A 22,863-nucleotide genomic window follows, 5' to 3' on the forward strand; every position below is an offset into this window, starting at 1 on the left:
TAAGAACCACAGGGGTAGCCAAAGTGCTGTACAATAGATAGATAAAAACAGTAAAAAGGAAATAGATTAAACAAATGAACAGATAAAAAAAATAAATAGATAAAAAGAGACATACGGGTTCACAGCAGGTATGTTTTAGGTGCCAAGAAAGACAAAAATCACAGTGTGTTAAAAGCCAAAGATTAAAAGTGTGTTTTTAAAAGAGATTTAAAAACAGGAAGAGAGGAGGCCTGTCTGACACTCAGGGGTAAATTGTTCCAGAGCTTGGGAGCAGCCACAGCAAATGCTCTGTCGCCTCTGAGCTTCAGCCTAGTTTTGGGGACTGTCAGCAGGAACTGATCAGCTGATCTTAGGGATCGGGGCGGGCAGTAAGGCAGAAGCAGCTCAGATACTGTAGATATGGTGGGGCCAAGTTGTTCAAGCATTTAAAAACAAATAACAGGAGCTTAAAATTAATTCTATAGTGCACAGGGAGCCAATGAAGGGACGTCAAGATGGGAGTAATGTGTTCGCGCCTACGGGCCCGAGTTAACAAACGAGCAGCAGAGTTCTGCACAAGCTGCAGAAGAGCTAGAGAGGTCTGGCTAATGCCTACATACAGTGAATTACAATAATCAACACGAGCTGTAATAAAAGCGTGGATTAATTTCTCAAGGTCAGATCTTGTTAGGATTGGTTGAGTTGATTAACCTTTGATTAACGATTGTCTATAGGCTTCTGATCATAAAAGCTGAGTTGATCTTTAACATACACTGACATCTTGTTTAGCGTTCATGCTTGGGTTGGCACCTGTTAGAACTTGAAATATAGGATTTCTTTTTGTCATGTCCTGCAAATGCATTGTGCTTAGTAGAGAACAGTTCTTCCTTTTGTGACTAAATTCACTGTTATTTTTCTTACCTGACATATGTACTTAGTTATTCAACTGAGATGAAAAACTGCCAACTCTTTACTATATGTAGTGACAATGTTTAGTAAGCACCAACTGCCACCGAGACCTGTTTCATATCTATATTTTATGTTAAAATGTTACAAATTTTACAATTTATAATCTGAAATGAAGCCAAAAATGGAGATTATTTGAAGGCAAAATCCAACGTCCGTTCTTTCCTCAAATATTTTTTATTACCCTATTTGCATGGAGGCTTATGCAAAAAGTCAAGTCTGTCCAGTCGTTTTTCTGGCATAAATTTAGAGCTGAGAATATGTGACTTCAAACACTACACAAATCAGCTGCAAATAACAAACATTCTCAGTAACACAAACTGCAGCGCTTCCTGGAGGCTGTGAGCCACGGCTACTGCTTTTATTTGCTGAACTGAAAGTGTTGGACAAACTCTCCCTCAGGCTAGGACAGGCTTGCTAGCCTCAGGGTTAACTGTCCTTTCCTCACAATGTCCAGCTTTTATGAAATGTCTGTCTTAAAAAAAGGCATTGCAGGAATAGCTGCAACCAGATCAATTTCTTCTCCTCCTACCCTTTCACAACAGTAGAATTAGGCTTGTGCAAAACATGGATTGCTTCGTATCTGATTACTACGCTTTCTGACCATCCAATCAAAAGAAAATTCCGAGTCATCATGGGCGTGCTGGATGACGCCAGCGGTGCCAACTCGAAAGCTCACTGGTTAAAGCAACAGTTGCCCTTTATTTTAAATTAGCAAGGCCTGCACTAGTAATTCTGAAGGCTTAGAGGCAGATTTCTTTGATTTTAGCAACATATGATGGTTGAAATATGATTGAAGAAAAGCTCTAAAATAGACATAGATTTCTGTAACCTGTACAACCAGGTAAAAAGCAATTAAAATAAAAATATAAACTATTGTCGATGATTAAACATTTTTATAGGAAAGTAGTAAAATGTATGTCACTAAATCGGATCCCTGAATGTTTAGGCCAGCAGTGAGCCCTGATGGACCAGTGTGATTGGGCTTTTCTTTTTTGTTTTGTGATTTCCATATTTTATTTTGGTCCCCAGTTTGCTGTTTGTGACAAGGAAACAGCTTCACTCAAAAGCTAGTTTTTGTCTTCTATCTCTGGAAATCCCCAGGCTCAGTGGTTAAAGCTGATGCCTCCCAGCAGGAAACTTGCAGGATCATCTTCCGTTCTGGGACCTTTCTGGGTTGGAGTTGGTTTCCTCCCATAGACCAAAAGCATGCAGGTCAGGTTAATTGGTAATTTGAAATTTATCAACAACAATCTTGAGTAGTGTCTAATGAATTGTTTGAATTTAATTTTCTAAAGTTCACATTTAATCTTTCATCTATATTGTCACATGATTACAAGCTTGAGCACTATGATCCTCTCTCCACACCCTATTCCTCACACACAGCTCTGTCACAAACACACACACAAATGAACACTTAAACACACACACACATACAACTCTGTCTCTTTTAAAATGTAATTTGAAAGATGTAAGTCTATTAAATCACCCACACATATATTCTGAATGAGACGATGACTGTTCATTCCAACTGGACAAGACTTCAAGTAATTTAAAATAAATTAATTAATTAATGTAAAAAAACTTTATTTAAAAGAAATTTTATACAAAAAAATAACTCTTGAAAGAAAGAAATTAGTGCTTAAAAGAAACCAAATGCATTTCTTCTATGTTCTGTTTGGAACCTAACACAGAAACCCTGAAAACTATATCAGTAAAGAGGATTTCTGTGGGTTGGCAGGACCTCCACTTTTCCCTCCTAACAAACCAAATGTAACATTTTCAACATGTTGAGATAATACGATTAAATGTTACAACACAACTTTTAAGAAACAAGTTAAAATACACACAGAACCATAAAACTGGTCAACTTTTCTTCTCAAACACATTGTTTTCCTTTTAACTGATTATTAGTGTTAATTTAAAAACTCTTGATTTAGAAATTAAACACCTATAAAATCACTAAAAAAATAACATCACATAAAAAACACCCATAGATTAAGCTGCTGTTCAATTTAATATCTGAAACTGTAGGAAATGTTTAAACCTTCTTTGACCTCTCTAAACTCCTAACTTGGCAGGTCAGGAGACAAAAATAATCTGAAATACTAGTTTGTTGTGAAAATAAATTAAGCTATCGCATAAAATAGGGGGAAAACAATCTACTCTGGTTAAGAAACAGGCTTAAAATATATTTAAATTAATTGATAAACAAATAAATTGGAACATTTTTGCAATTTACTCTTGATAAGTACACATACTTCTAAATAATATCTATATTTGTCTTACAGGGTGGCCTTGGTCTACCACCAGCCTTCCTAAAGGACCTTAGCGAGAGGAGAAATCAGCTAAGATGAGTCAAAACACCAGCTGGCTCAGTCTCAGAGGCTCATGGCTCCAGCACTGACCTTCACACTCCTGTGGAAAAGAAACAAAAACTGAACATTATGATTACTGATCAAATCATATAGCGACACAGACTCAGTGAACATATGAATGGTCTGAAAAATTCAACAAAACATGAGCTGTAGGTCATAAACCAAAGACTAACAGCAGTGCTGTGCTGTGGAGAATGAACCAGTGGAGAATTTTTGCTACCAAATAGTCTGAGATGAAAGTTTTATTAAGGAAAAGAAACATGTAATGGTCAAGTGACATCTATCTGTCACTGTGGTATTGGAGAAAGTATCGGGAAATAAGTAATCAAAATTCAATTCAAAAAACAAGTCAAACTGAGCAAAACTATGTATAAGCCACACTGCAGGAAAGTAAATTATGTCTGACTGTAGTGTTTAGTGTTAAGTAAAAAAAAAAGAATGATTTCATAAAAAGAGTAATTATCAACAGTTACAGTGTTAAAAATGTCCTAAAATAAAAGTAAGTCCTAAAAAAGAAACAAGAAAACCAGTTGGAGCAGCCGACGCGTTGACGGAGGTCGGCTGTGACGGAGCAGCTGGGGTCTGTCTGAGTGCTTCCTGAATTAAATGTGCTGCCTTTTAAAGTAAGTCTGGACAACTTTTCAACATTTTTCTTCCTCTGGGTTTCAAAAGGCACATCTTCTGCTTCTACTTCTTGTTCATTGGAGATTGGCAAACAACTAAGGACGCATTATCGCCACCCAGTGGTAAGAAAGGTGGACAGAATGTCGCTCAGAAAAGAAAAAAGAAAACTTCCTTTCAAATGAATAATTTTGTGTCAAAAAAGAAAAGAATAGTACACAGTCTTGTTTGTTTACTTGCAGTCTCTTCCAAATACACATAAAGACAATTACAACCCTAATGTTTTGGAATGTGTATTCTGGCAATCCATCATCTGTAGTAGATTTGTCGTGACTTGTGGTGTGAAGCAGCCAATCAGACGTCAGAGTCTTTGGACGAGTCATACAAGTCCCGCCCACTGGCTTTAATGGCTGGGTTTGACAGGTTGAATTATTTCATGACAACAGCGCCTCACGGGAGCTATGAAATAAATAAATACACAGTGAAATAATTTTATATATTATTAATTAAAAGTTTTCTTTAAAACAACATTTTATTATTCAAATTCAGTATTTAAATATGTAGATTTGATTATTTCATGGGACATTTAATTATTTAATTGCATATTTGATAATTTCACAATATATTTTATCATTTATTGATGTATTTAATTATTTAATGATGTTTTTTTATAATTTCATGATACATTTAAATAATTAAAGTGAGATTTACACATACGTATTTCAAGTTATATTTATTTCTTTAATTTTGTCACTCCAAACCCTCCATATCTTGACACTGAACCGAATCAGACAGCTAACGAGGTGCATGAAGCAGACTCAGTGACAACTGAGTAGAACTGGGTCAGGATCTTCTGTATCGTGTTAAACCTTCTCAGTTGGTGGACAAAGTACATTCTCTGCTGGGTCTTCTTTGCAAGAGAGTTTATGTGGGTGGTCCACTTCAGGTCTTGTGTGATCGTGGTGCACAGAAACCTGAAGGACTTCACAACAGACTTCCCAGCAGTCAAAGGGTTGTTCTGGAAGGTACAAAATGAAAGGCCTACTGAACCACAACTACACCATACAGCCATTTGCTCAACTTCCTCCCTGTATAAAGCCCTTTAGCACAAAATTCTGCACCCATGTATAAACCATCTTGGTGGGCCCCTATGCTCACTTGATCAATATCTCTCGTGCATATTTTCAAAACCCTTTTCATTCCAAGCAGGCTCCTTCCTGCAGTGGGTCTTGGGTGAACAGTGCCCTTACCCCCCACCCCCACTCCCCTGCCCCGTCAAGCACCTCTGCTTTTAATGTCTTGCATCAGGCCAAGGACTTTCATGCCATCTGAAAACTGTAGAAGCTGAACAGAAGCATGGCATACCGGTAGAAGAGTAATGCACAAAGCACACACCCCTGAGGGTATCAATGATTAGTGTTTTTATAGAGATCAAAATATTCTTTTCCAGCCCCATAAGCTGTTGCTTGTCTGTCAGGAAGCTGAAGATCTCGTGATCAGAAGAACTTTCTCTGAAGGCAAACTGGGGAATGTCCAGTAAGCGTCCAGTGATGATTTTTGGCTCTCAATGAATTTCATGACTGCAGAGCAACAGGTCTGTAATCATATTTTGGGTTTCTTAAAGGTAGGGATAATGGTGGAGCATTTGAAGCAGGAGGGAACGACCCACTGCTTCAAGGACCTGTTGAAGATCCTGATGGTCAGCACAAACCTTCAAACTGGAGGCCAAAACATCATTTAGGCCTGGTGGTTTCTCAGTTTTTTGATCCTCAGAGCTTGCAGATATCTCCTTCACAGATCCTCAGTGCAGGCACTTTAACTTCTTTGCACTAACCTTCAATGATGTAAGGTGTTAGCCATAAATCTATTTTCCCTGATAAGTACTCTGAACATCTGGAAAACCTGCAGGAGAAGTGTGAAGTCAAGAATGGCAACAGTCAGCCAGGTTTCTGTGAAACACAAAGCTCTGTTGTTCCTGGCGAGAGGAGGTTCACTCAGTGAATCTTCGGCTCAACAGAATTAAATCCCAGTTGACGAAGCTTCACTAGCCCTTTTTTCACATTAGTGTTTTCTTCTCCTGAGGCGGTACAGAGACGAGAATGTTCAACAAAACATCAAAATACTTGAACATCGGAAAAACGCTGGTTTGGTACAAGATGTTTGATCAGTAGAATATAATCTCCCGTGAAAAAGTTGCACCAGACTGTGCAAACAAACAGCAGAAGTGACAAAATCACCATAAGCACTGTGGAGCTCTGCACTCAGGCAGCCATTTTAATCAAGAAAAATTAAAGCAATCAAATAAAACATAATGAAATATTTTTAAATGAATAATACATTAGTAAAAAGTTTCTAATGCTGGGAATGTTACACTACATCTAAAATTCTGACCAGAAAGTAAATTAGTCTGAGAGAAATGCTTTTAATAATGTATAAAATTCATTACAAATAGAAATGGGGTTTGGATATAAATGAAAATATTTTCTCAGACTTGTGTTAAAAATTTAAAGATCTGATTTTTCTTTTCACTTCAGTTTGCTTGAAACAAATTAAACTAATATCCTTATGCTAATACTAATACACTCATTCTAAATTGTTTGCAAAAGATAACATGTTTGCTCATTTGTCCATATGTTTTATTTTCTTTTTAACATTATAAGACATCTCCACTTAAAACACATTTGGCAAAATACAACAATTTGGCAAAAAGAAAAAAAAAGAAAAGAAAAGAAAAAAAAAATCAGTAAACTGGCAGAATTTTAGCAGATTTCATCCCACCCAGTGTACAGTGCTTCTGAAAACCACCAACATCAGCATTTGGACATAAACTCACCATAACATTTTGATTTACTCTGCAGCGTAGTAACACACTCATCAACAAAAAGAACCGTCATGATCATCATTTTTGTTTTTGTGCAAAATAAGAAAGAAAAAAGAAGATGAAATAGAGAGACAGACAACATTCATAAAAAAAACTAACAAAAAACCCCTATTTTGCTCCAATCATATTGGACAAAAAAGCCTTGTTTTCATACAGAAGAAAAGACTGTACAATATAAAACCATAAACAGAAGTTTCATAGTATATCTGTGGGACAAACTGAGGTCTTGATTCTGAACTCACAATTGCTCCTTTAAGACAGCCAAAAGCAGAGTGAGTCACACAACTTCCCATAAATAAAAGTGCTCTCTCTGCTGCATTTTGGCACAATCTTCCCCGTTAGGACATGCCTGCAAGATTACAACCTGATATAAAATTCATTAAATGTAAAAATACCAACACCTCACCCTGCAGCTCCTAATCAATGTCTCCGATGTGTTGTTTTTCCACTAGTCTCTAGTGTCTCTCATCTTTCTTTTTTATTACAAAGCCTCTGGAGACACCAAGCATTACACAAAGGTATACAGTAGAATCACATTTACCTCCTGATTACACCTGTGTGACATGACAAAATTTGATTTTTAAAAATATATACAACACACAGTCATTTTCCTTCAATGTTTCTGCCGGAGCTCCATCAGTCTCTTGAACGTACAGTAATGATCTCTATTAGCAGCCTGGTTCGATCTGAAGCCTCGGGTCATTTTATTTGTCAAATGTTTCCTTGCGATATTTTGATACCAGATTCCAAGGGAACAGATCAGTTCTTACTTTACAAGTTGGTCCCTTTGACAGTTGAGAAATATCAAAGTTATGAGATAAAAGATCTTAAAGACTTTGACCAAGAAGCTGCCAACTCAACTTGCATAAAATGTTTTCATGGTTTTGCTCAGAACGTTGTGTAAAAAATAAAAGAGAAAGATCTTGCTGTTAAATCCTAAAGGCTAATAAGATGTCCTTAGGAAACCTTACAGTAAAGTGATCCCCACAGTTACTGAACTGTAATTCTATAAGGTGGTAATGTGTGTCATAAAGGCTGCAAAAAAAATAGAGAAAAGGAAAGAGTATCCACTGTTTTGCATGCAACCGCTGAAGTAAGCTTGATTCTGCAATTAATTTCTCCCTTTTTAAAACCTTAGAAATAAGCATCTAATTATCTTCACCTGCTTTTGAGTTTTCCAGAAAAGAAGTCAAGAAATCCAGAGTAAACACTAATAGCAACACTGTGAAATGAAGGCTAAGGTGCTCCTTCTAGCCTGCCAAATAAAAGTGTTGTGTTTTCAGTTTGTTTTTTCAAGATCACCCATCTTTGAAAGAAACAGTGTGCAAACTTTTCAGAAACGAATAGTGTAATGCCCTCTCCATCCAGGTAACATGACGGTCAGTCTTTTTCACATATATAAAAACAGGTACCAGTTGACTTAGGAGTGCAAATGCAAATGTACAAAAATATATTTAAAAAAAACAACTGAGGCCAAACGAATTAGAAAATTATGCACATGACCTTATTGACCTAGCTTCACATTTGAGTTCATTACACTGCATAGGTGACTGAATCACTACCACAGATGAGATGTTTTCTTTTCAAAATGTTTCATTGAATGTTACACATTTTTTTACTTCTGTATTAGTCTCCTTCTAGAGCCACCACCTCTTCAATGTGTCCTATTTTCAACTTAATAAAAACATGATGGGTACTGCATAGCCCTTCTGAGCACTATCAGCCCCAATACCACTTGTTAAGGTCATTAAATGACTTGTACTCCTTGTGCCTTCTCAAGTAATCGCAAGCTAGGCATGTGTGCTCAGCCCAGAAATGGGATCTCTTTACTTTAAAGTGCTGCCTCCACTTAAAGTATCTCAGATACATTTCCTCATTCTTGTCCAGGAGCAGCAGGTACTCTGCCAATTCCTTGGGGGAAGAGAAATCATCCACGTGGATAAAAGCATCCCCTTGAATAAAGTTTTCATAGTTCTGCCTGGGTGGTCCAAGAACCACTGGCACTGTGCCCACAGAAAGTGGAACATATAGTTTCTCAGTGATGTAGTCCTTGTGTATGGAGTTCTCAAAAGACAGATAGAACTTGCAGCTGGCCATTGTGGGGATATAGTCTTGGTCAGAGATGTGCTCCCCAAAGGCTTGTCCATATGCATGAACCTCAATGTGTTTGTACAATTCATTGTAGTATTTAACCCGCACATGCTCAGGGTTCCAGTTGCTTACAATCCAGCAGAGCAGTTTGTTTTTGCTAGGCGGTACAAAGTCCTCCTCGGTCTCTGCTGCTACAATGGTCCCATAAGGCACTTCAATGTCAGAATCCTGACGATAATTGAGAGTCAGATTGAACAAGTTGTTGATCTCAGGCAGCTGGGGCGAATGTGAAGGCGACTCTAAGTTCATCCATATCCACTTCTGGAACGGTGGTCGCTGTTGAGACGGCAGGTTGGACAGGTCTCTGGCGATGTCTCTGTGATGGATGACGACCCCATGTGATTTGTTGTAGAAGTTTCTGTCTGCTGTGACGAAGCAGCCTTCGATGTTGAAGATAGAACTGCAGACGTTCAGGTCATAGGTTTGTCCAAAGGGCCAGAGCCAGACCAGTACAGTGGTCAAGTTTTTATTGCTCTTCGTGGAGAACAGGTTCTTGACCTGGTCTGTGGAAACTGTTGACTCTACTGGACCGTATAACCAGCTGGTGGATGGCTTAAAATACATCAAAAAGACAGTCACAAAGCACCCCAGAATGAAAATAGAGATCAGAAGGGGTCGCAGGATTTTGTTAGAAGTTGTAGATGACATACTCTGACCTGCAAGGAGCACACCACAGAGAAGATTAGAATAAAGTCATAATCAACAGGATTCATCATCAAGACCAGTTTATCTCATCATGTAAATCATGTCTCTAAACCTCTAGAGACATGCATTATTAATAATTCTTATACATGACTGCTAAACTTAATAGCATCTGCGGCACATTTGGCTTGAATGGTTACTATTTTGCACCAAAAGGTTAGAATAAAATTTATGTTGCGATGACTTCCTAATCCCATTGTTATACAGACCTGTTTTGAGTGTATGCTGCATTCCACACAATCTCTCTTGTGATTCAGTGTCCAGAGAACAAAACTGCTGGTCACAGCTGAGAGATGTTCACGGCTCTTAAGGAGAATGATAATGACCCCTAATGATCTAATGAGGTGCGGCGAATCTTGAATCAGCAGGTCTTCCTAATGATACCTCCTGTAGTTGAGCATGAAAAAAGATAAGAAAAAGTAAATTAGGCAACCAGAAATTATAAAATATCACAGCAAAAAAGACATGTCTGAAGGATTTATGCACCTGACATCTAAATATCAGTCCTATCTGAACAAACAAAAGGGGTGAATAGTAGAAATTAAAATTAAAATACCAATAATAACTGTTACAACTTTTAGCACACAATTCAAAAAGACTGCTGTAATGTTAAGGCCAAGACGGCAAGAAGCTCCTTGGTATTTCTCTGAAGCATTGAGTTACCGTGAGAAATATCCTTTAGTGACAGATACACAAGAACCATCACTGATTTGTAACAAGCATGATTTTTTTAAATGTTACAGATCTCTTATCTGTCCCTAGCACTAACAGATCTGGGGCCTATTTTAAATAATTTAATTACTTTCCACTTTCAGGAAATTGTTTTTTTTTTTCCATAGCATCAGCTACCACTTAATTAGGTGACTAATTGAAGCCTGGCTCTTTACTTAGCAAGACATTTTTCACGTTTTTATTTTCAGATGTGTAAAAATCATTATAACGAATAACAAGCCTACCATCTTGTTCACACAGGAAATACACTGTAATTTATTTTCACAGGGATTTTATTCATAATGCCACTGCCTAGTAACCTGAAGCCCTTTGTTTGCAGATATCCAGTGGCAGACACGCAGGTTTTGGTAAATATAGCCATGTAGAAAAAGTGATTTAGTTTACCAGTTGTGTCTTCAAAGTTTCAGCCCAGCAAAACAATAATAAAAATTGTTATTATTAAGGTTTAAGATTTTTGTTTCTTTAGTTTGTCATTTCAAACGAAAACAAAACCTGTATCTTTGACCAGCAGTGTACCATAAAACCAGCACAAACTTATGAAAACACTTCCTTGTTAGGGAGCAGTGAATGGAGCATTTCATTAAGTCTATGCTTAGCATAGATTTATAAGCATTAAAAAGCAATACATTTTAAAACATAACCAGCTGTTGTTCATCCACATAAAGTCATTATAAATGTGTCAGCTGAGATACTTGAAAGTTAATGAAATTCTCCATCCAATGCTCCCCAACAAGGAAGCGTTTTCATAAACTTGCGAGTGCAGTTTTAAAATGTGCACAGCTTTTCTTACTCAAGACATGACAAATCTGAGGGCACAGATTAAAAAGGATTCCAACAAAACTATTCTGACAATAGTTAAGCCCTGTACAAAGTGATTTAGAGCACTGAAACATTAATCTCTAATTGTTCCACGGCTGGTATGTTCTAAGGCACAAACAGGAACCCTCACAATAACGCAGAAACATGAGCAGATTTTCTGTTATTACTGTTGAACTTCACTTCATAATTTTGCTCATGTCTGGGTGGAAGCAGCTCTTATTTCTTTTCTAACATAGTAGAACTGAGAAGTAAGATTGCATGCCAGTGTAATTATAATTTCTTTTAATCCTCTAAATTTAGACCTCAGTGGCAGCATGTTTCTGAAAAAGAAAGTTTATTTTTGGTGAGCGTTTCATACTCACAGGGACTTTTCTACACTCTCATATCACATTTATGCACAGTTTTCACGTGCATGCTAGAGTTTTTACTGTTTTAGTTTAGATTGGTTTTAGCATTTATAATGGAAAATACACATTTTTTTTGTAAAATCTTCAGTTTGATCACGTATAAGTAACAAATGTAGGACCAAAAAGGCCAAAACCAGCATGGCATTTTCATTTTCAATTTACAGTTATAATAGTGGAGGCATTTATTTATTTTACCCAGTTTCTGCAATAAACAACTTTCATCACCAAACAGGCTACTGTGGGAATAAACCACCAGCTGCTATGGAGACACTGAGCATACTTTGAGGGTCCCAGGTTCATCTTTTTGGCTTCCACCTCCACTTCTATCACACTCTTTATCGAGTTCTTATTCTTCTTGGCAAGATGATTTCCTATGGTTAATTGGGTAATAGGCGTCAGGAGGGGTTTGTCTTTTATAGACTGCTTCTTATCTGAGAGGGGACTCACCAGGTGCCCAAACCACCTCAGCTGGGTTTTACAACTTGAATGCCCACGGTGACTTTTATCTGAGCACTTCCCTAACCATCCCGGAAAGTAACATTATACTCAAGTCCTGGGTATAGAACAAGCGAGATGCTATTAAAACTGCATCCTGATTGTTTACACTGGCACTACAGTCATGCTGCACTCACTGTAGTCCTCCTCGTAAACAGTAGGTATTGCTACCACAAAAATAATACATATTCAATACTTCTATCTTCTGGATTGAACAATAGAGGTGCCAGCAGAAACAGACTCTGCCATGCTGCTCTTCCTGCTTTACATGTGACTCATTCATAAAACATAAACATCATTGTTATTAGTGTTACAAAGAAACTAAAATCAGTGTCACTGAAAGCAACAAAGTGACAGTTTGAAGAACAGGAAAATTCCCTTTTTTCAAGTCAGACCAGTATCTTTTTATGATTTCAACTTTGTCGACCTTTCAAGACATATTTGATTCAAGTCCTCGCCCTTTTGTCTTTGAAATGTGCAACACTGATGACCGATTTAAAAGATACATGACAAAGTTTTTTTTTAATTATCCAAAGAAAGAAATACTTTTCAAAATAATTCACCTTGCTACATAGAAAAATGTAGCCGTTGCAGACAGAATGGTGGATTTTCTGAAATAATGGTGGAATTCAATAATTAAACAAGAGAATAGTCCTATGATTTATTACAAAATTGCTATAGCAATGAACACAAGTTCAAACATATCTTTAAAAGTCTGATGAGGTTGTGACAACCCCATGCACCAAATAGTATATATATTAGTATATATCTGCACGGCCCATAATCTGTGCAGAGCTGAATCAATCAGCTTCAGTGTGGTAGTGTGGCAGAGAGTATTCAGAACACATATTCTTGCAAAATCACATGACAATGTGCATTACTAGTATCAAGGTTTGACCAAAATAACTACAACTTTTTCAACGTACGTTATTAAACACTGGTCGCTGCTGGCAAAGTGAACGAAAAAAAAAGTTTTATATTTCATTTACTTTGAAAATGTCAGATTTCTAGATCTAGAAATCATCTTGACACTTGTAGCGCACTTAGTTGATTCCAATTTTGCTGTTGTCGTGTGCCTTTCTGCCTTTTGCTCAGACCAAATGGTTGGGTGAATCAGACGACTGCTTACAGGCGCACTTGTTTACCTCCAACCCCCATCTCCACCTTCATCTCAAGTCATGGATGCTGCCAGAATAAATTGCATATTGAGGTCTTGTTTCTGATCTGTCAAACTGACCCTACTATAAAACTTCCTGAAAAGCCAAAGTCCCAAAACTTAGAGATTCCTCGACAGAGTGTAATTCTCAAAGTAAAACTAAACTTTCCAACAGCAACAGTACATATGTGTCAGGATGAGGGATGACGGAGATGAACCCAGAATGCAGACTCCTCTTGAAGAAACTAATTTATTTAACTAAAGAAAGTAAAACAAAACAATAGGCTGACTTGGCAGCACAGAAAACAAAAAAACAAAATCCAAACTCGAGCACGAACTGACCAGACAGAAACCAGGAACAGAGCAGGAACAGAACACAATGAATCAGCGATTCAAACATTGTTTGTGTCAAAACAAGCATACAGGGTTGATATATTGTCACTTGACTAATAATCTCTTTATGTCAGCATAAAGTAAAAGACTGTGGAAATTGTGGTTTCTTCCAAAGTTAGACTGTTGTTTTGTTTTTGCTAAAATCCACAATACATAGAAATAGGGAGGATTCTTATATATGATTCAGAATATGAAAAATAAACAAAAAACAAAAGGATACTTTATCTTTGTTAATCTTCTATTGTGTTCATTAAAGGCCCAAGGCCATATTTGAAACACAATACATTCACTGTGGATTCTTTAACCATGCCTCGTCAAGAGTCTTGTTCAGCAGAACTGAAAAGTGAACATGTCCACTGAACGTATGTATGTATGTGTGTCTTCTGCTTTCCATTACAAAAGGTGCAAAAAGAAGGAATGTCCAGTTTGTCTTACCCTCTTGGAAGGAGGACGAGGAAGATGAAGGCTGCTTTTTAGAAGACCCTCTGAAATTATGATGACTCCCCAGCTGTTGGACAGGTTTGTCTTCTGGAGGCTGTGTGGAGGACGGCGCACTGTCTGTTCGAATTGTTTGATGTTCATCATCACCGCTGTCCACACCCCAGAGAAAAACGATAAAAGAGAGGTGGAGCTACCTGATGGGAATGTTTGTTCTGTTTGTCCAGCACCTTCAAACAGTAAACAGAAAATGAGATTCCTTGAGACAAAATGAAATTATCAAGTTTGTTTTGTGCTTATCAGATATTTAGTAAAATGTTAAGCTTTAGGTGTTTATACAGTTTTGCAATATCGCTTACAAGAAATGGCAAATGTTTGACTTCTGCACATATGGTTCAGCATTTTTCACTTCCTTGATAACAAACAGAAAACAACAGGCTTAAAACCGTCCCTTTTTTATTACGCTGGCAAACTGGAACATGTGGTTTGTTCTTCAACGCATTAACCAAATGTTATACATTTTTTGTGAAAGTAGGACATATGACTAATGCACAGCTCAGCATTACACACAGACATGCAGCCCTTGCATGAATACTAATGTACTTAAAAATGACAGGAAGTTGTTTTTTTTTATATTAACATATCAAATGGATTCCACTCTCTTTCTTTATATCTCTCTCTAACGTGATGAGGACTTTTAAAATTCAAGCATGTCACCGAAAACCTTCAGAGAAGAAACACTGATCCACACAAATTGCCGTAATACATACAGTAACGTCAACTATGTTAGAGCGAGCCTTAAAGCACATTACCAAGGTCATGTGACGTAAGGGCTTAATCTCATTAATTTGTGTTTTAACATGCTTCTGGACAATTGGTCAAAGCCAGAGTACTTGGAGAAAAAAACAACAAACAGGTGTGGCAAGAACATTCAAAGTTGCTATGAAATGGTGAAATTTGAACTTTAGACCTGAGATGAAGATGCAGACCTTCGTGCCACTCGCACTACACAAACCTTGCCCCATTATTGTGTGAATCACATGCCATCAAGTAATGAGCTTATTGTTATTACGCTTATATCCTGTACAGTGAACAGGTTTGGTGGTTATGCTTTAGTTGGAAGCTGTTCAAACTTGTACAAAAAGATTTTTCTGTCACGTGCTGAGAATACAATGGGCTTCCTCAAGAAATCAACAAATTTCTCTCTCCTGTGATATTGAGCTCACATTAACATCTGACTTATTCACATTTAGCTGTTCAGCTTAGTTAAACTGATAACAACTGTCAATTGACTGACAAAATTCATGCTGTATCCAAGTTGTAATGTTCCAGAAAGGCTGCTGGGAAGCCTAAACCACGCCTGAATACAGAGAGTGCACAGCCAAGCTTTCATAGACTTCAGTTATATTTTAAATTTTAACCATCAGAAGCTTTTGCCACTCAAAAATTTAAAAATTGCAGAATCTAACTTATATTTTTTGCACAGTGACTGTTTGCTTAAAACTTTGTTTTTAATCGGTTTCTTTTGGACTCTCTTAAGTTGGTTGACAGGTGTGTGGTTGCCATAGTGACCATAATGAGCTATTTTAACATTTCTTTTAATCTTGCTTCTTTTTACACTTACACTGTTCATAGATCAAACTGTAGGCTTTTTCCTCAGAAATCAAGTTTATTATTATTATTATTATTATTATTATTATTATTATTATTATTATGAAGTCATATAAAAATCCTAAATTCTTGGTATTATTTGGAAAGAGGATTCACATCATAAGCTCTTCAAGGTTTGTCTCTCTTTTTGCACTGCATTTTTTATTACCTCCGCCAAGGAGGTTAAGTTTTTAGAAGTGTTAGTTAGTTTGTTAGTGAACAGATTTTACAAAATTTTAGGAAGTGTTGGGGGTTATCACAACAATCGGCTGATTAAATTTTGGTGGGAATCTGGTCTAAGGTCAAGGTGACAGGTGACCCTGTGCTCTGATTCAACCGTGTAACGTAGGAATGTCAAACTGCACAGCTGGACACTTAATGGGTCAGGAGTGATCCTTATTGATGTCAAGGTCACAGGGTCAAAGGTTAAAGTCACAGGTGATCTCTTTGTAAAAACTGTGTTTTGGTTTGTTTTAAAACTTCACTTAAACTTCTAACATCACACTTTACACAAGAAGAGATTAAAGTTGCAAATGAACCGTTACTGTAGCGACTGGACTGTGACGTGGTTGTGGTTAAAAATTCATCCAATAAAAGATTAATTCAGTTCTGTCTAGTTAACAATCTACTAACCCTGAAGCTACATAACAACCAGCCATTTGAGCTGTTTTTGATTAACCAAGACTTTGGTTATTTTTACTTCCGCCAAGGAAGTTATGTTTTTATGGTTTCATTTAGTTTATCTTAGCTCATATTTTAGATATCGTTGTGTGTTATCTGTATTTTTGTGTTTTCATGTTGTAAAGCACTTTGAATCGCCTTGTTGCTGAAAAGTGCTTTATAAATAAATTTGACTTGACTTGACTTTTAGTAGCATTGGTTTGCTTGTCTGTCTGTTAGCAAGATTTCTTACAAACTAATGAACAGAATTTGATGAAATATTGAGAAAAATTTGGGGTTGTTACAAAAAAAATGTGTTTAAATATAGGTGGGGATCCAATCATAGGAAGGTTTATTGCCCTAGGTCTTTGGATCTAGTTGCATATTGAATTGTGAAGCTTTTTGTTTATATTATGCTTTTTACTTGTACTTAATTAGACTTTTACACATGTAACTTTACTTGCACTTGGGTAAAAGTTCAACAGAGTGACAGAATTTTTGCTTCAGTACATTTTTTTTGCGTTTCCTATTTAGTCTGGTACAGCAAATCAAGTTGGTTAAAATGTGGTTTGCAGTTAGTTCCTGTTGTTTCTCGTGAAACCAGGGGTTCACAGACTTCAAATTTAAAGGCTCAAAGGTTTAAATTTATTTAATTAATTTGCTTACAACTTCTAACCTAAAGACACAAATCTGTTTGTTAATAAATAAATGATCAGGCTTCTTCAGATCACAGTAGAGCCAAATACATTTGGCATATGTGTATCGAAGCACAGAGGAATAGAAAATGCCCATAGCAGATATGAAGAAGGGCAAAATTATATGATAGCTCATTTGTCATAACTTAAGAAACAACTCATCCAGAATATGAGTCAGGCAGACGCCATGTTAAACTAAACCTCCCATTTTCCTTATCCTGAATTGATGTATTATTACTAGCATTGGCACAAACTGTGAGAAATGACACTTATCTGCCAATATTTTCAGCTTTTTTATGAATGAGGCTGGTTGTGGGATTAGTAAATTATAAATCAAGGATCCGCTTTTCTACGTGATCCTTACCAGTGTTTTCTTGACTGTGCTCTGTGTATTCGTGCATTCACCACTCACATCAGGCGGTGACTCACACTGCATAAAGACACTTAGATTCTTAAGTTCACCTTCCAGGCAGGTGCTTCAACGAATCGGACTCTACCAACCCAAGGGTCGCTTCAAATAGGTGTAATTAGTCAAATAATATACAGAGCAGGACATGATTTATTAGCAGAAAATATATACAAAAAAAAAACTGTTCACAAAATAGGGGGGGGGGGTGAGCTGAAAGGAGAGTGAAATAAATAAATAAAAAACAAATAAGAGCATGTGCACAGGAGTCTGTGGAGTGAATTTGTGTAACTGTATGAAAGAGGATTTGAAAGGCTGAGGGGTGTGAGCGTGTCTAGGTTCGTTTGTCTGAAGCCTTAGCAAAATATCTCATGAGCCAATGGATACATTTCAGCAAAACTCCCAGAAAGTAATCATTGGATGCACATCTACAACAGATTAACTTGTGGAGTCATGCCAACTCCAGATGGCCGTCACAGCTAATCGACATTAACCCTCACAAGAATGGTTGAAACTCAGTCAGTTTTACAGATACTGGGGTAAAATTTGGTGTGGTCGCAGCTGAGAGTCACCCTCCGCACATACTCTGAGGGGTAACGTCTCGTGAGAGCTCACTGTATGAGACTGTGCAAAACGTCATTTTTACCAAACTGCTTTAACTCCCTCCCTTTTCGGCATAAAGCAATTTTAGATCAAAAGTCTGGCATAAAACGTGGTGAGGGATATACATTCCTTCAAGGAATGTTGGACCTTTGTTTTTTTTTTTCTTTAAATTAATTTAAAATAATATTTCATTAAAGCTACCTATACATGAACATTTGATTGCAGATACTGGGAAATGAAAAAATGTATGTTGTAAAAACTAAAGGGGATGGATTCTAATATTAGGTCTGTTAAATGTTTATTCTTTTTATATTATTGCTGTTCTGACCTCCTCTCATGATAGTATCAAGAAACATTCATGTTTTACTCAGATAAGCCACTTAGATCCAGGAAGTATCTGAAGAGGTGCTCTCTGTTTACTGGCCCCATAAATGATTTGCTGTCTTTTGTAATGACTGCATCATGACGAGACCTACTTTCAGTTGAGATGATGAGAAAAGTCCACCTGTGCATTTACTGCAGAGGGAATTGCTGCCGTCTCCCTGCTGTTTCACTTGACATAGTGTACATCGTCAACCACTGGAAATTTGCTGCGTTTCTTCTGGCGCTAATCTTTACCTTTCTTTGGACTTGCACCAGACAAAGGGTTCTGCATCATCTTCTTTTGCTGAGAGAAACTGCTACTGCTGCTATTAATTTAAATCAATCATTGATGGTCATGCTTCGTTTTGGTCCTGTGTTTTTTTTTTGTTTTGTTTGTTTTTAAAATGACTTAATTCTCTGATTGTCTCCTAATGCAACAGACAATGAAATGGCGCACAAGCATCTTCTGTTCATGTCTGATAAAAACAAAAAAACCTAGCTATACCACAACCACAACAAAATGACCCCATTTTATGCATTCGTAGCTGTGAACATCAGCATGCACACTCACTGTCTTGCACCTGTTGTTGCAGGTCCAATATGGCAAATGTTGTAACGTTTCAGTTGTTGACTCACAAATTAAAAGCTGCAGAGACTCGTGATTCTAACTACTGCTGATTAAAGTGTATCAACAATACTAACAAAAAAATTACCAAAGAATCTTATCAAATATTATTTTACTGTTATCCATACGATTACTGTGTTTAATTATTATTATTATTATTATTTTGGCAGTTAAGGATAAATATGCCATTAATAACATTTTTTTAGGTTCATTTAAATCCTGTCAACTTCAAGACCCCACATTTGGTGTTTGATGACCCACAATAGAGTCCAGACCCTAACTTTGGGAACCACTGCAGTAGAGAGTCACTGGTGCCACTGGCACATCTCCACTCCAGTTTCCATGGGGGCACTTAAATGTTCTTTATTGCACATTTGTTTCGAGCATTTTCTATTTAGAGCCAAAATCATTTTTTGTTTGAACCACTGATAATTTAGCTTGCTATTTAACTTGAAAATAGGTAATACCAAGATTTCTTCTGAGTACCACCAAATGTGCTTGTACCACAGTTTGAGAAGCCTGGTTTTAGACCATTGAATTCCCTTCTTTTAAGGTATAATGCTGGTTTGTGTTTGGTTTTGCAGATATGAATCCCTTTTCCTGAAGCCAATTATTTACAATTTGTTCACAAACTATATTATTAACTTCTCTCTTTAAATTCTGTTTCTGTTTATTTTTATTCTTGATTTGTTGTGTGTTCAGGTTTCAGATCTGATACTTTAATGTCTAATGCAATTCCTTATTTTTTTTTTCAAATCATCCCATTCTGATGGTACTTCATAAAAATTTCAGAATCAGCAGACTGGAAAAAAACAAACATCTTTTGCCACACTCTGAATTTTCTTCTTGAATGTTTTTTAAATAATTATTAATTATTGCCCATTGCCATGAAAAGCAGATTATTGCACATTTGCCTCTGTGTGTGTGCACGCATGTATTTGCTTGTCTGTCTGTTGCCAAAATATCTCATGAACCACAGGCCATATTTTAATGAAACTTTCAGAAAGTAATCATTGAATGTACATCTACAACTGAATAACCTTCAGAGTCAACTCTGTTCAAGATGGCCACCACAGCTAATCAACCTCAGCCAACACAGAAATGACTATAACTCAGCTACTTTTACAGATTTTGAGTAAAGGTTTGGTGTGGTGGTAGCTGAAGCTGATCCCAGTTGCATGCTATGAGCACTAACAGACCGCATTTGAAACTTCTTTAGAACCGTGGCGTGAAAACCAACGTTTGGGGTGTTTTTTTTTATTCGTTTTTCAAATGAGACCTCAAAAGAGACTGAATGATTCCAAATGACTACATCCATGCGATTTGGATACATGACAAAACTGCCATTAACTAAAACATTCATATGTCACTTTTTGAGTAAGGTTTCACAAATCCAGGGTGAAAGTTTGGGTCACCTCCGTTTCATTTGGACAAAGCGAGGCGGCTGAGTGCACATCCTCTAACAATTCATAGGCCTGTGTTTTATTCTGCAGGGGATGGGAAGTGTCGTCCAGTCAAACTGGGAGAGACTCGAGCAGCCATTCAGACTTTAAATAACATGGCTTTTGGTAAATACACTTTGATGTATTTGGGACATGAGAACGGCGTGGGTGAGTAGTCCGCAGAGGGGCTACGTTTGAGATGGCTGCTGGGGGGGTGTGGGGGTGGAAATAAGAGAACCAAGAGAAACGCAACCACTGATTCTGTTTCTTTCAGTTTCAAGGATGCACCAAACCAGACATATGATTTTAGGAACACGTATGGTCAAAGGGATGCGTTCCACGTCTAGGAATAAAGAAATTCATGTAAAAAATGTGAGAACAAGCAGCACAGATTTAGAGGGCTCTGATTGTGCAGCCTCCATCCCAGGTGGCAATTAATTTCCAGCCTCCGAGCACTGAAGGTCATTTTAGAACCGCTGCTTTCGTGGAGATACTCTTCTTTTTTTTTTTTAAATGGTTGTCTTCAGACACTGTGGTGAAGTTGACGAATAATGGAAAATCACCGAAACGAGCTGTGCGCGCGGACAGAGCCCATACACATCCTTAATTGGACCCAAAAACGGAGAGAAATATGATTAAAAAGGGAGGCGAAACGAGGCTGTAAAATGAGCCGAGCTGCTTGGGAACAGGAGTCACATTCATGGATGAAAATAAACTGAAAATGAGGGCGCAAACCCCAAATAACTGATTGAATAGCAGTCTTTTTTTTCCCTCCCCATCAGTGGAAATTAATTGGTTGTTTTCCCCGTTAGAATCGTGGATGCATTTTAACTCACCATCTCAACAGAGCTCTCCTCTCATTTCCCCTCAGATCTCCTTTTTTCAAAGACACCTTAAAACGCCGCACGCAGGGCACGCGCTCAGAATAATAAATAGGAAATAAAATGCATGTATATATAAAAGCCAGTCCGTTTTGCAGCATTCCTTGTCCGTCGTCTTGATCTTGAAAATGATGATTATCTCTGGAGCTGTGTGCGCCGCATCCTCCTCCCACCCACCCACCAACCCTCCTCCTCCTCCTCCTCCTCCTTCTTCTCCCCAAACCGACTACAAATGATGTCTGCGAATGAAAGAAGGAGAAGAAATGTAATAAGCAGAAATCAAATGGGCGGCTACCTCGTTAGCCTGCGCGTTAAATGCCCAGCTCGGTGTCGGCCATGTATGCTCAGGGATGCGGGATAATTCCCCTGCTGCCTTGCCCATGCGCCATACCTTGCCCTGTTTACCGTTCATCATGCAGCTGCAGGCTGCTGCTGCTGATGATGATGCTGTGTGTGTGTGTGTGTGTGTGTGTGTGTGTGTGTGTGTGTCTCTCTCTCTCTCTCTCTCTCTCTCTCTCTCTCTCTCTCTCTCTCTCTCTGACAGGACTTTATGACAGCAGACCCTCTGCTGAGTGGAGCTGAGGTTACTGTAATGGACAACATTAATCTGAGAGGATAAATAATGCGAAGGAGCCCACAGTCCATTAAACCTAAATAAACACACGCACACAAAACATTCATTATTTTCAGGGGCAATCTGGTGAGATTATGGCCCACATCCAAGATGGAGGACATGTGAGACACTCCTTTTAAAATTAAAGGTCGAGCATTCAATGCAGGAATGCATATCACCCGCCACCTTTCACGCCAGAGTTTCAGACGAAGACCACCTTATGATGTTACGACGATTAGTCCAACCTATGCACAACCTCATGCTCAAGCTCTTAGAGTGTCTGCTGAGGAGGACTCTCAGCTACTTCCACACTAAATGTTAGCTCAGTATCTGTAAAATTGGCTGAGTTATAGTCATTCTTGTGTCAGCTGAGGACAGTAAGCTGTGGTGGCCATATTGAACTGGGTTGACTCCAAAACTTGAGTTGCAGACAAGCATTTAGTGATTAGTTTTTGAAAGTTTCACTAAAACCCATCCAGTAGTTTATGAGATTTTTGCTAACAGACGTCAGATGTGCCTTTTTCTCCATGACTCATTTCCTGGCTGATAAGGTTCTAACTACTGATAACTGTTAGACAGGAAATCACTTCAAAGTTGAGTGGACTATCCCCTTAAGCACTCGGTTTAGTTTAATGGTAAAACCAACACAGCGATGATTGGATGTGTACGATTAAAAAAGATCAACTATTCTGGTCAGATTGTCAACCCCCAAATCCTGATACAGAATAAGTCCATGTGATTTTTTTTTTTTTTTTCTTGGCTACAATCACAAACAACCTGTTGTATTTTGAATATAATTAAGAAGAC

The 22,863-nt window shown here is 37.7% G+C and overlaps 1 protein-coding gene across 2 annotated transcripts; it reads right to left on the reverse strand.

Moving 5' to 3' along the window:
* Window positions 1-6,192: 6,192 nt before the first annotated feature.
* On the reverse strand, window positions 6,193-21,846 carry fut9a (fucosyltransferase 9a). 2 transcript variants are annotated; one of them, XM_017418744.3, is made up of 4 exons: window positions 21,739-21,846; window positions 14,116-14,348; window positions 9,888-10,065; window positions 6,193-9,632 (listed from the first exon to the last, which is right to left on the reverse strand). In XM_017418744.3, exons 3-4 carry the CDS (start codon window positions 9,907-9,909, stop codon window positions 8,545-8,547), a joined length of 1,110 nt encoding a protein of 369 aa, XP_017274233.1. In that variant the 5' UTR covers window positions 9,910-10,065; window positions 14,116-14,348; window positions 21,739-21,846; the 3' UTR covers window positions 6,193-8,544. The 2 variants fall into 2 exon arrangements, with proteins under 2 accessions (XP_017274233.1, XP_017274224.1); XM_017418735.3 differs by lacking the exon at window positions 21,739-21,846 and adding an exon at window positions 21,399-21,602.
* Window positions 21,847-22,863: the final 1,017 nt, after the last annotated feature.

The sequence above is a fragment of the Kryptolebias marmoratus genome, linkage group LG10, assembly GCF_001649575.2.
Source record: "Kryptolebias marmoratus isolate JLee-2015 linkage group LG10, ASM164957v2, whole genome shotgun sequence".
Taxonomy (NCBI): Eukaryota; Metazoa; Chordata; class Actinopteri; order Cyprinodontiformes; family Rivulidae; genus Kryptolebias; species Kryptolebias marmoratus.

What these genes read in the sequence shown, in the direction of transcription:
- fut9a (XM_017418744.3), bottom strand. Translation starts at nt 9,909, where the DNA reads ATGCAGCATACACTCAAAACAG. An exon ending in GCAGCATACACTCAAAACAG is followed by an intron (nt 9,633 to 9,887) that starts GTCTGTATAACA and finishes TGCTCCTTGCAG; the next exon opens with GTCAGAGTATGTCATCTACA.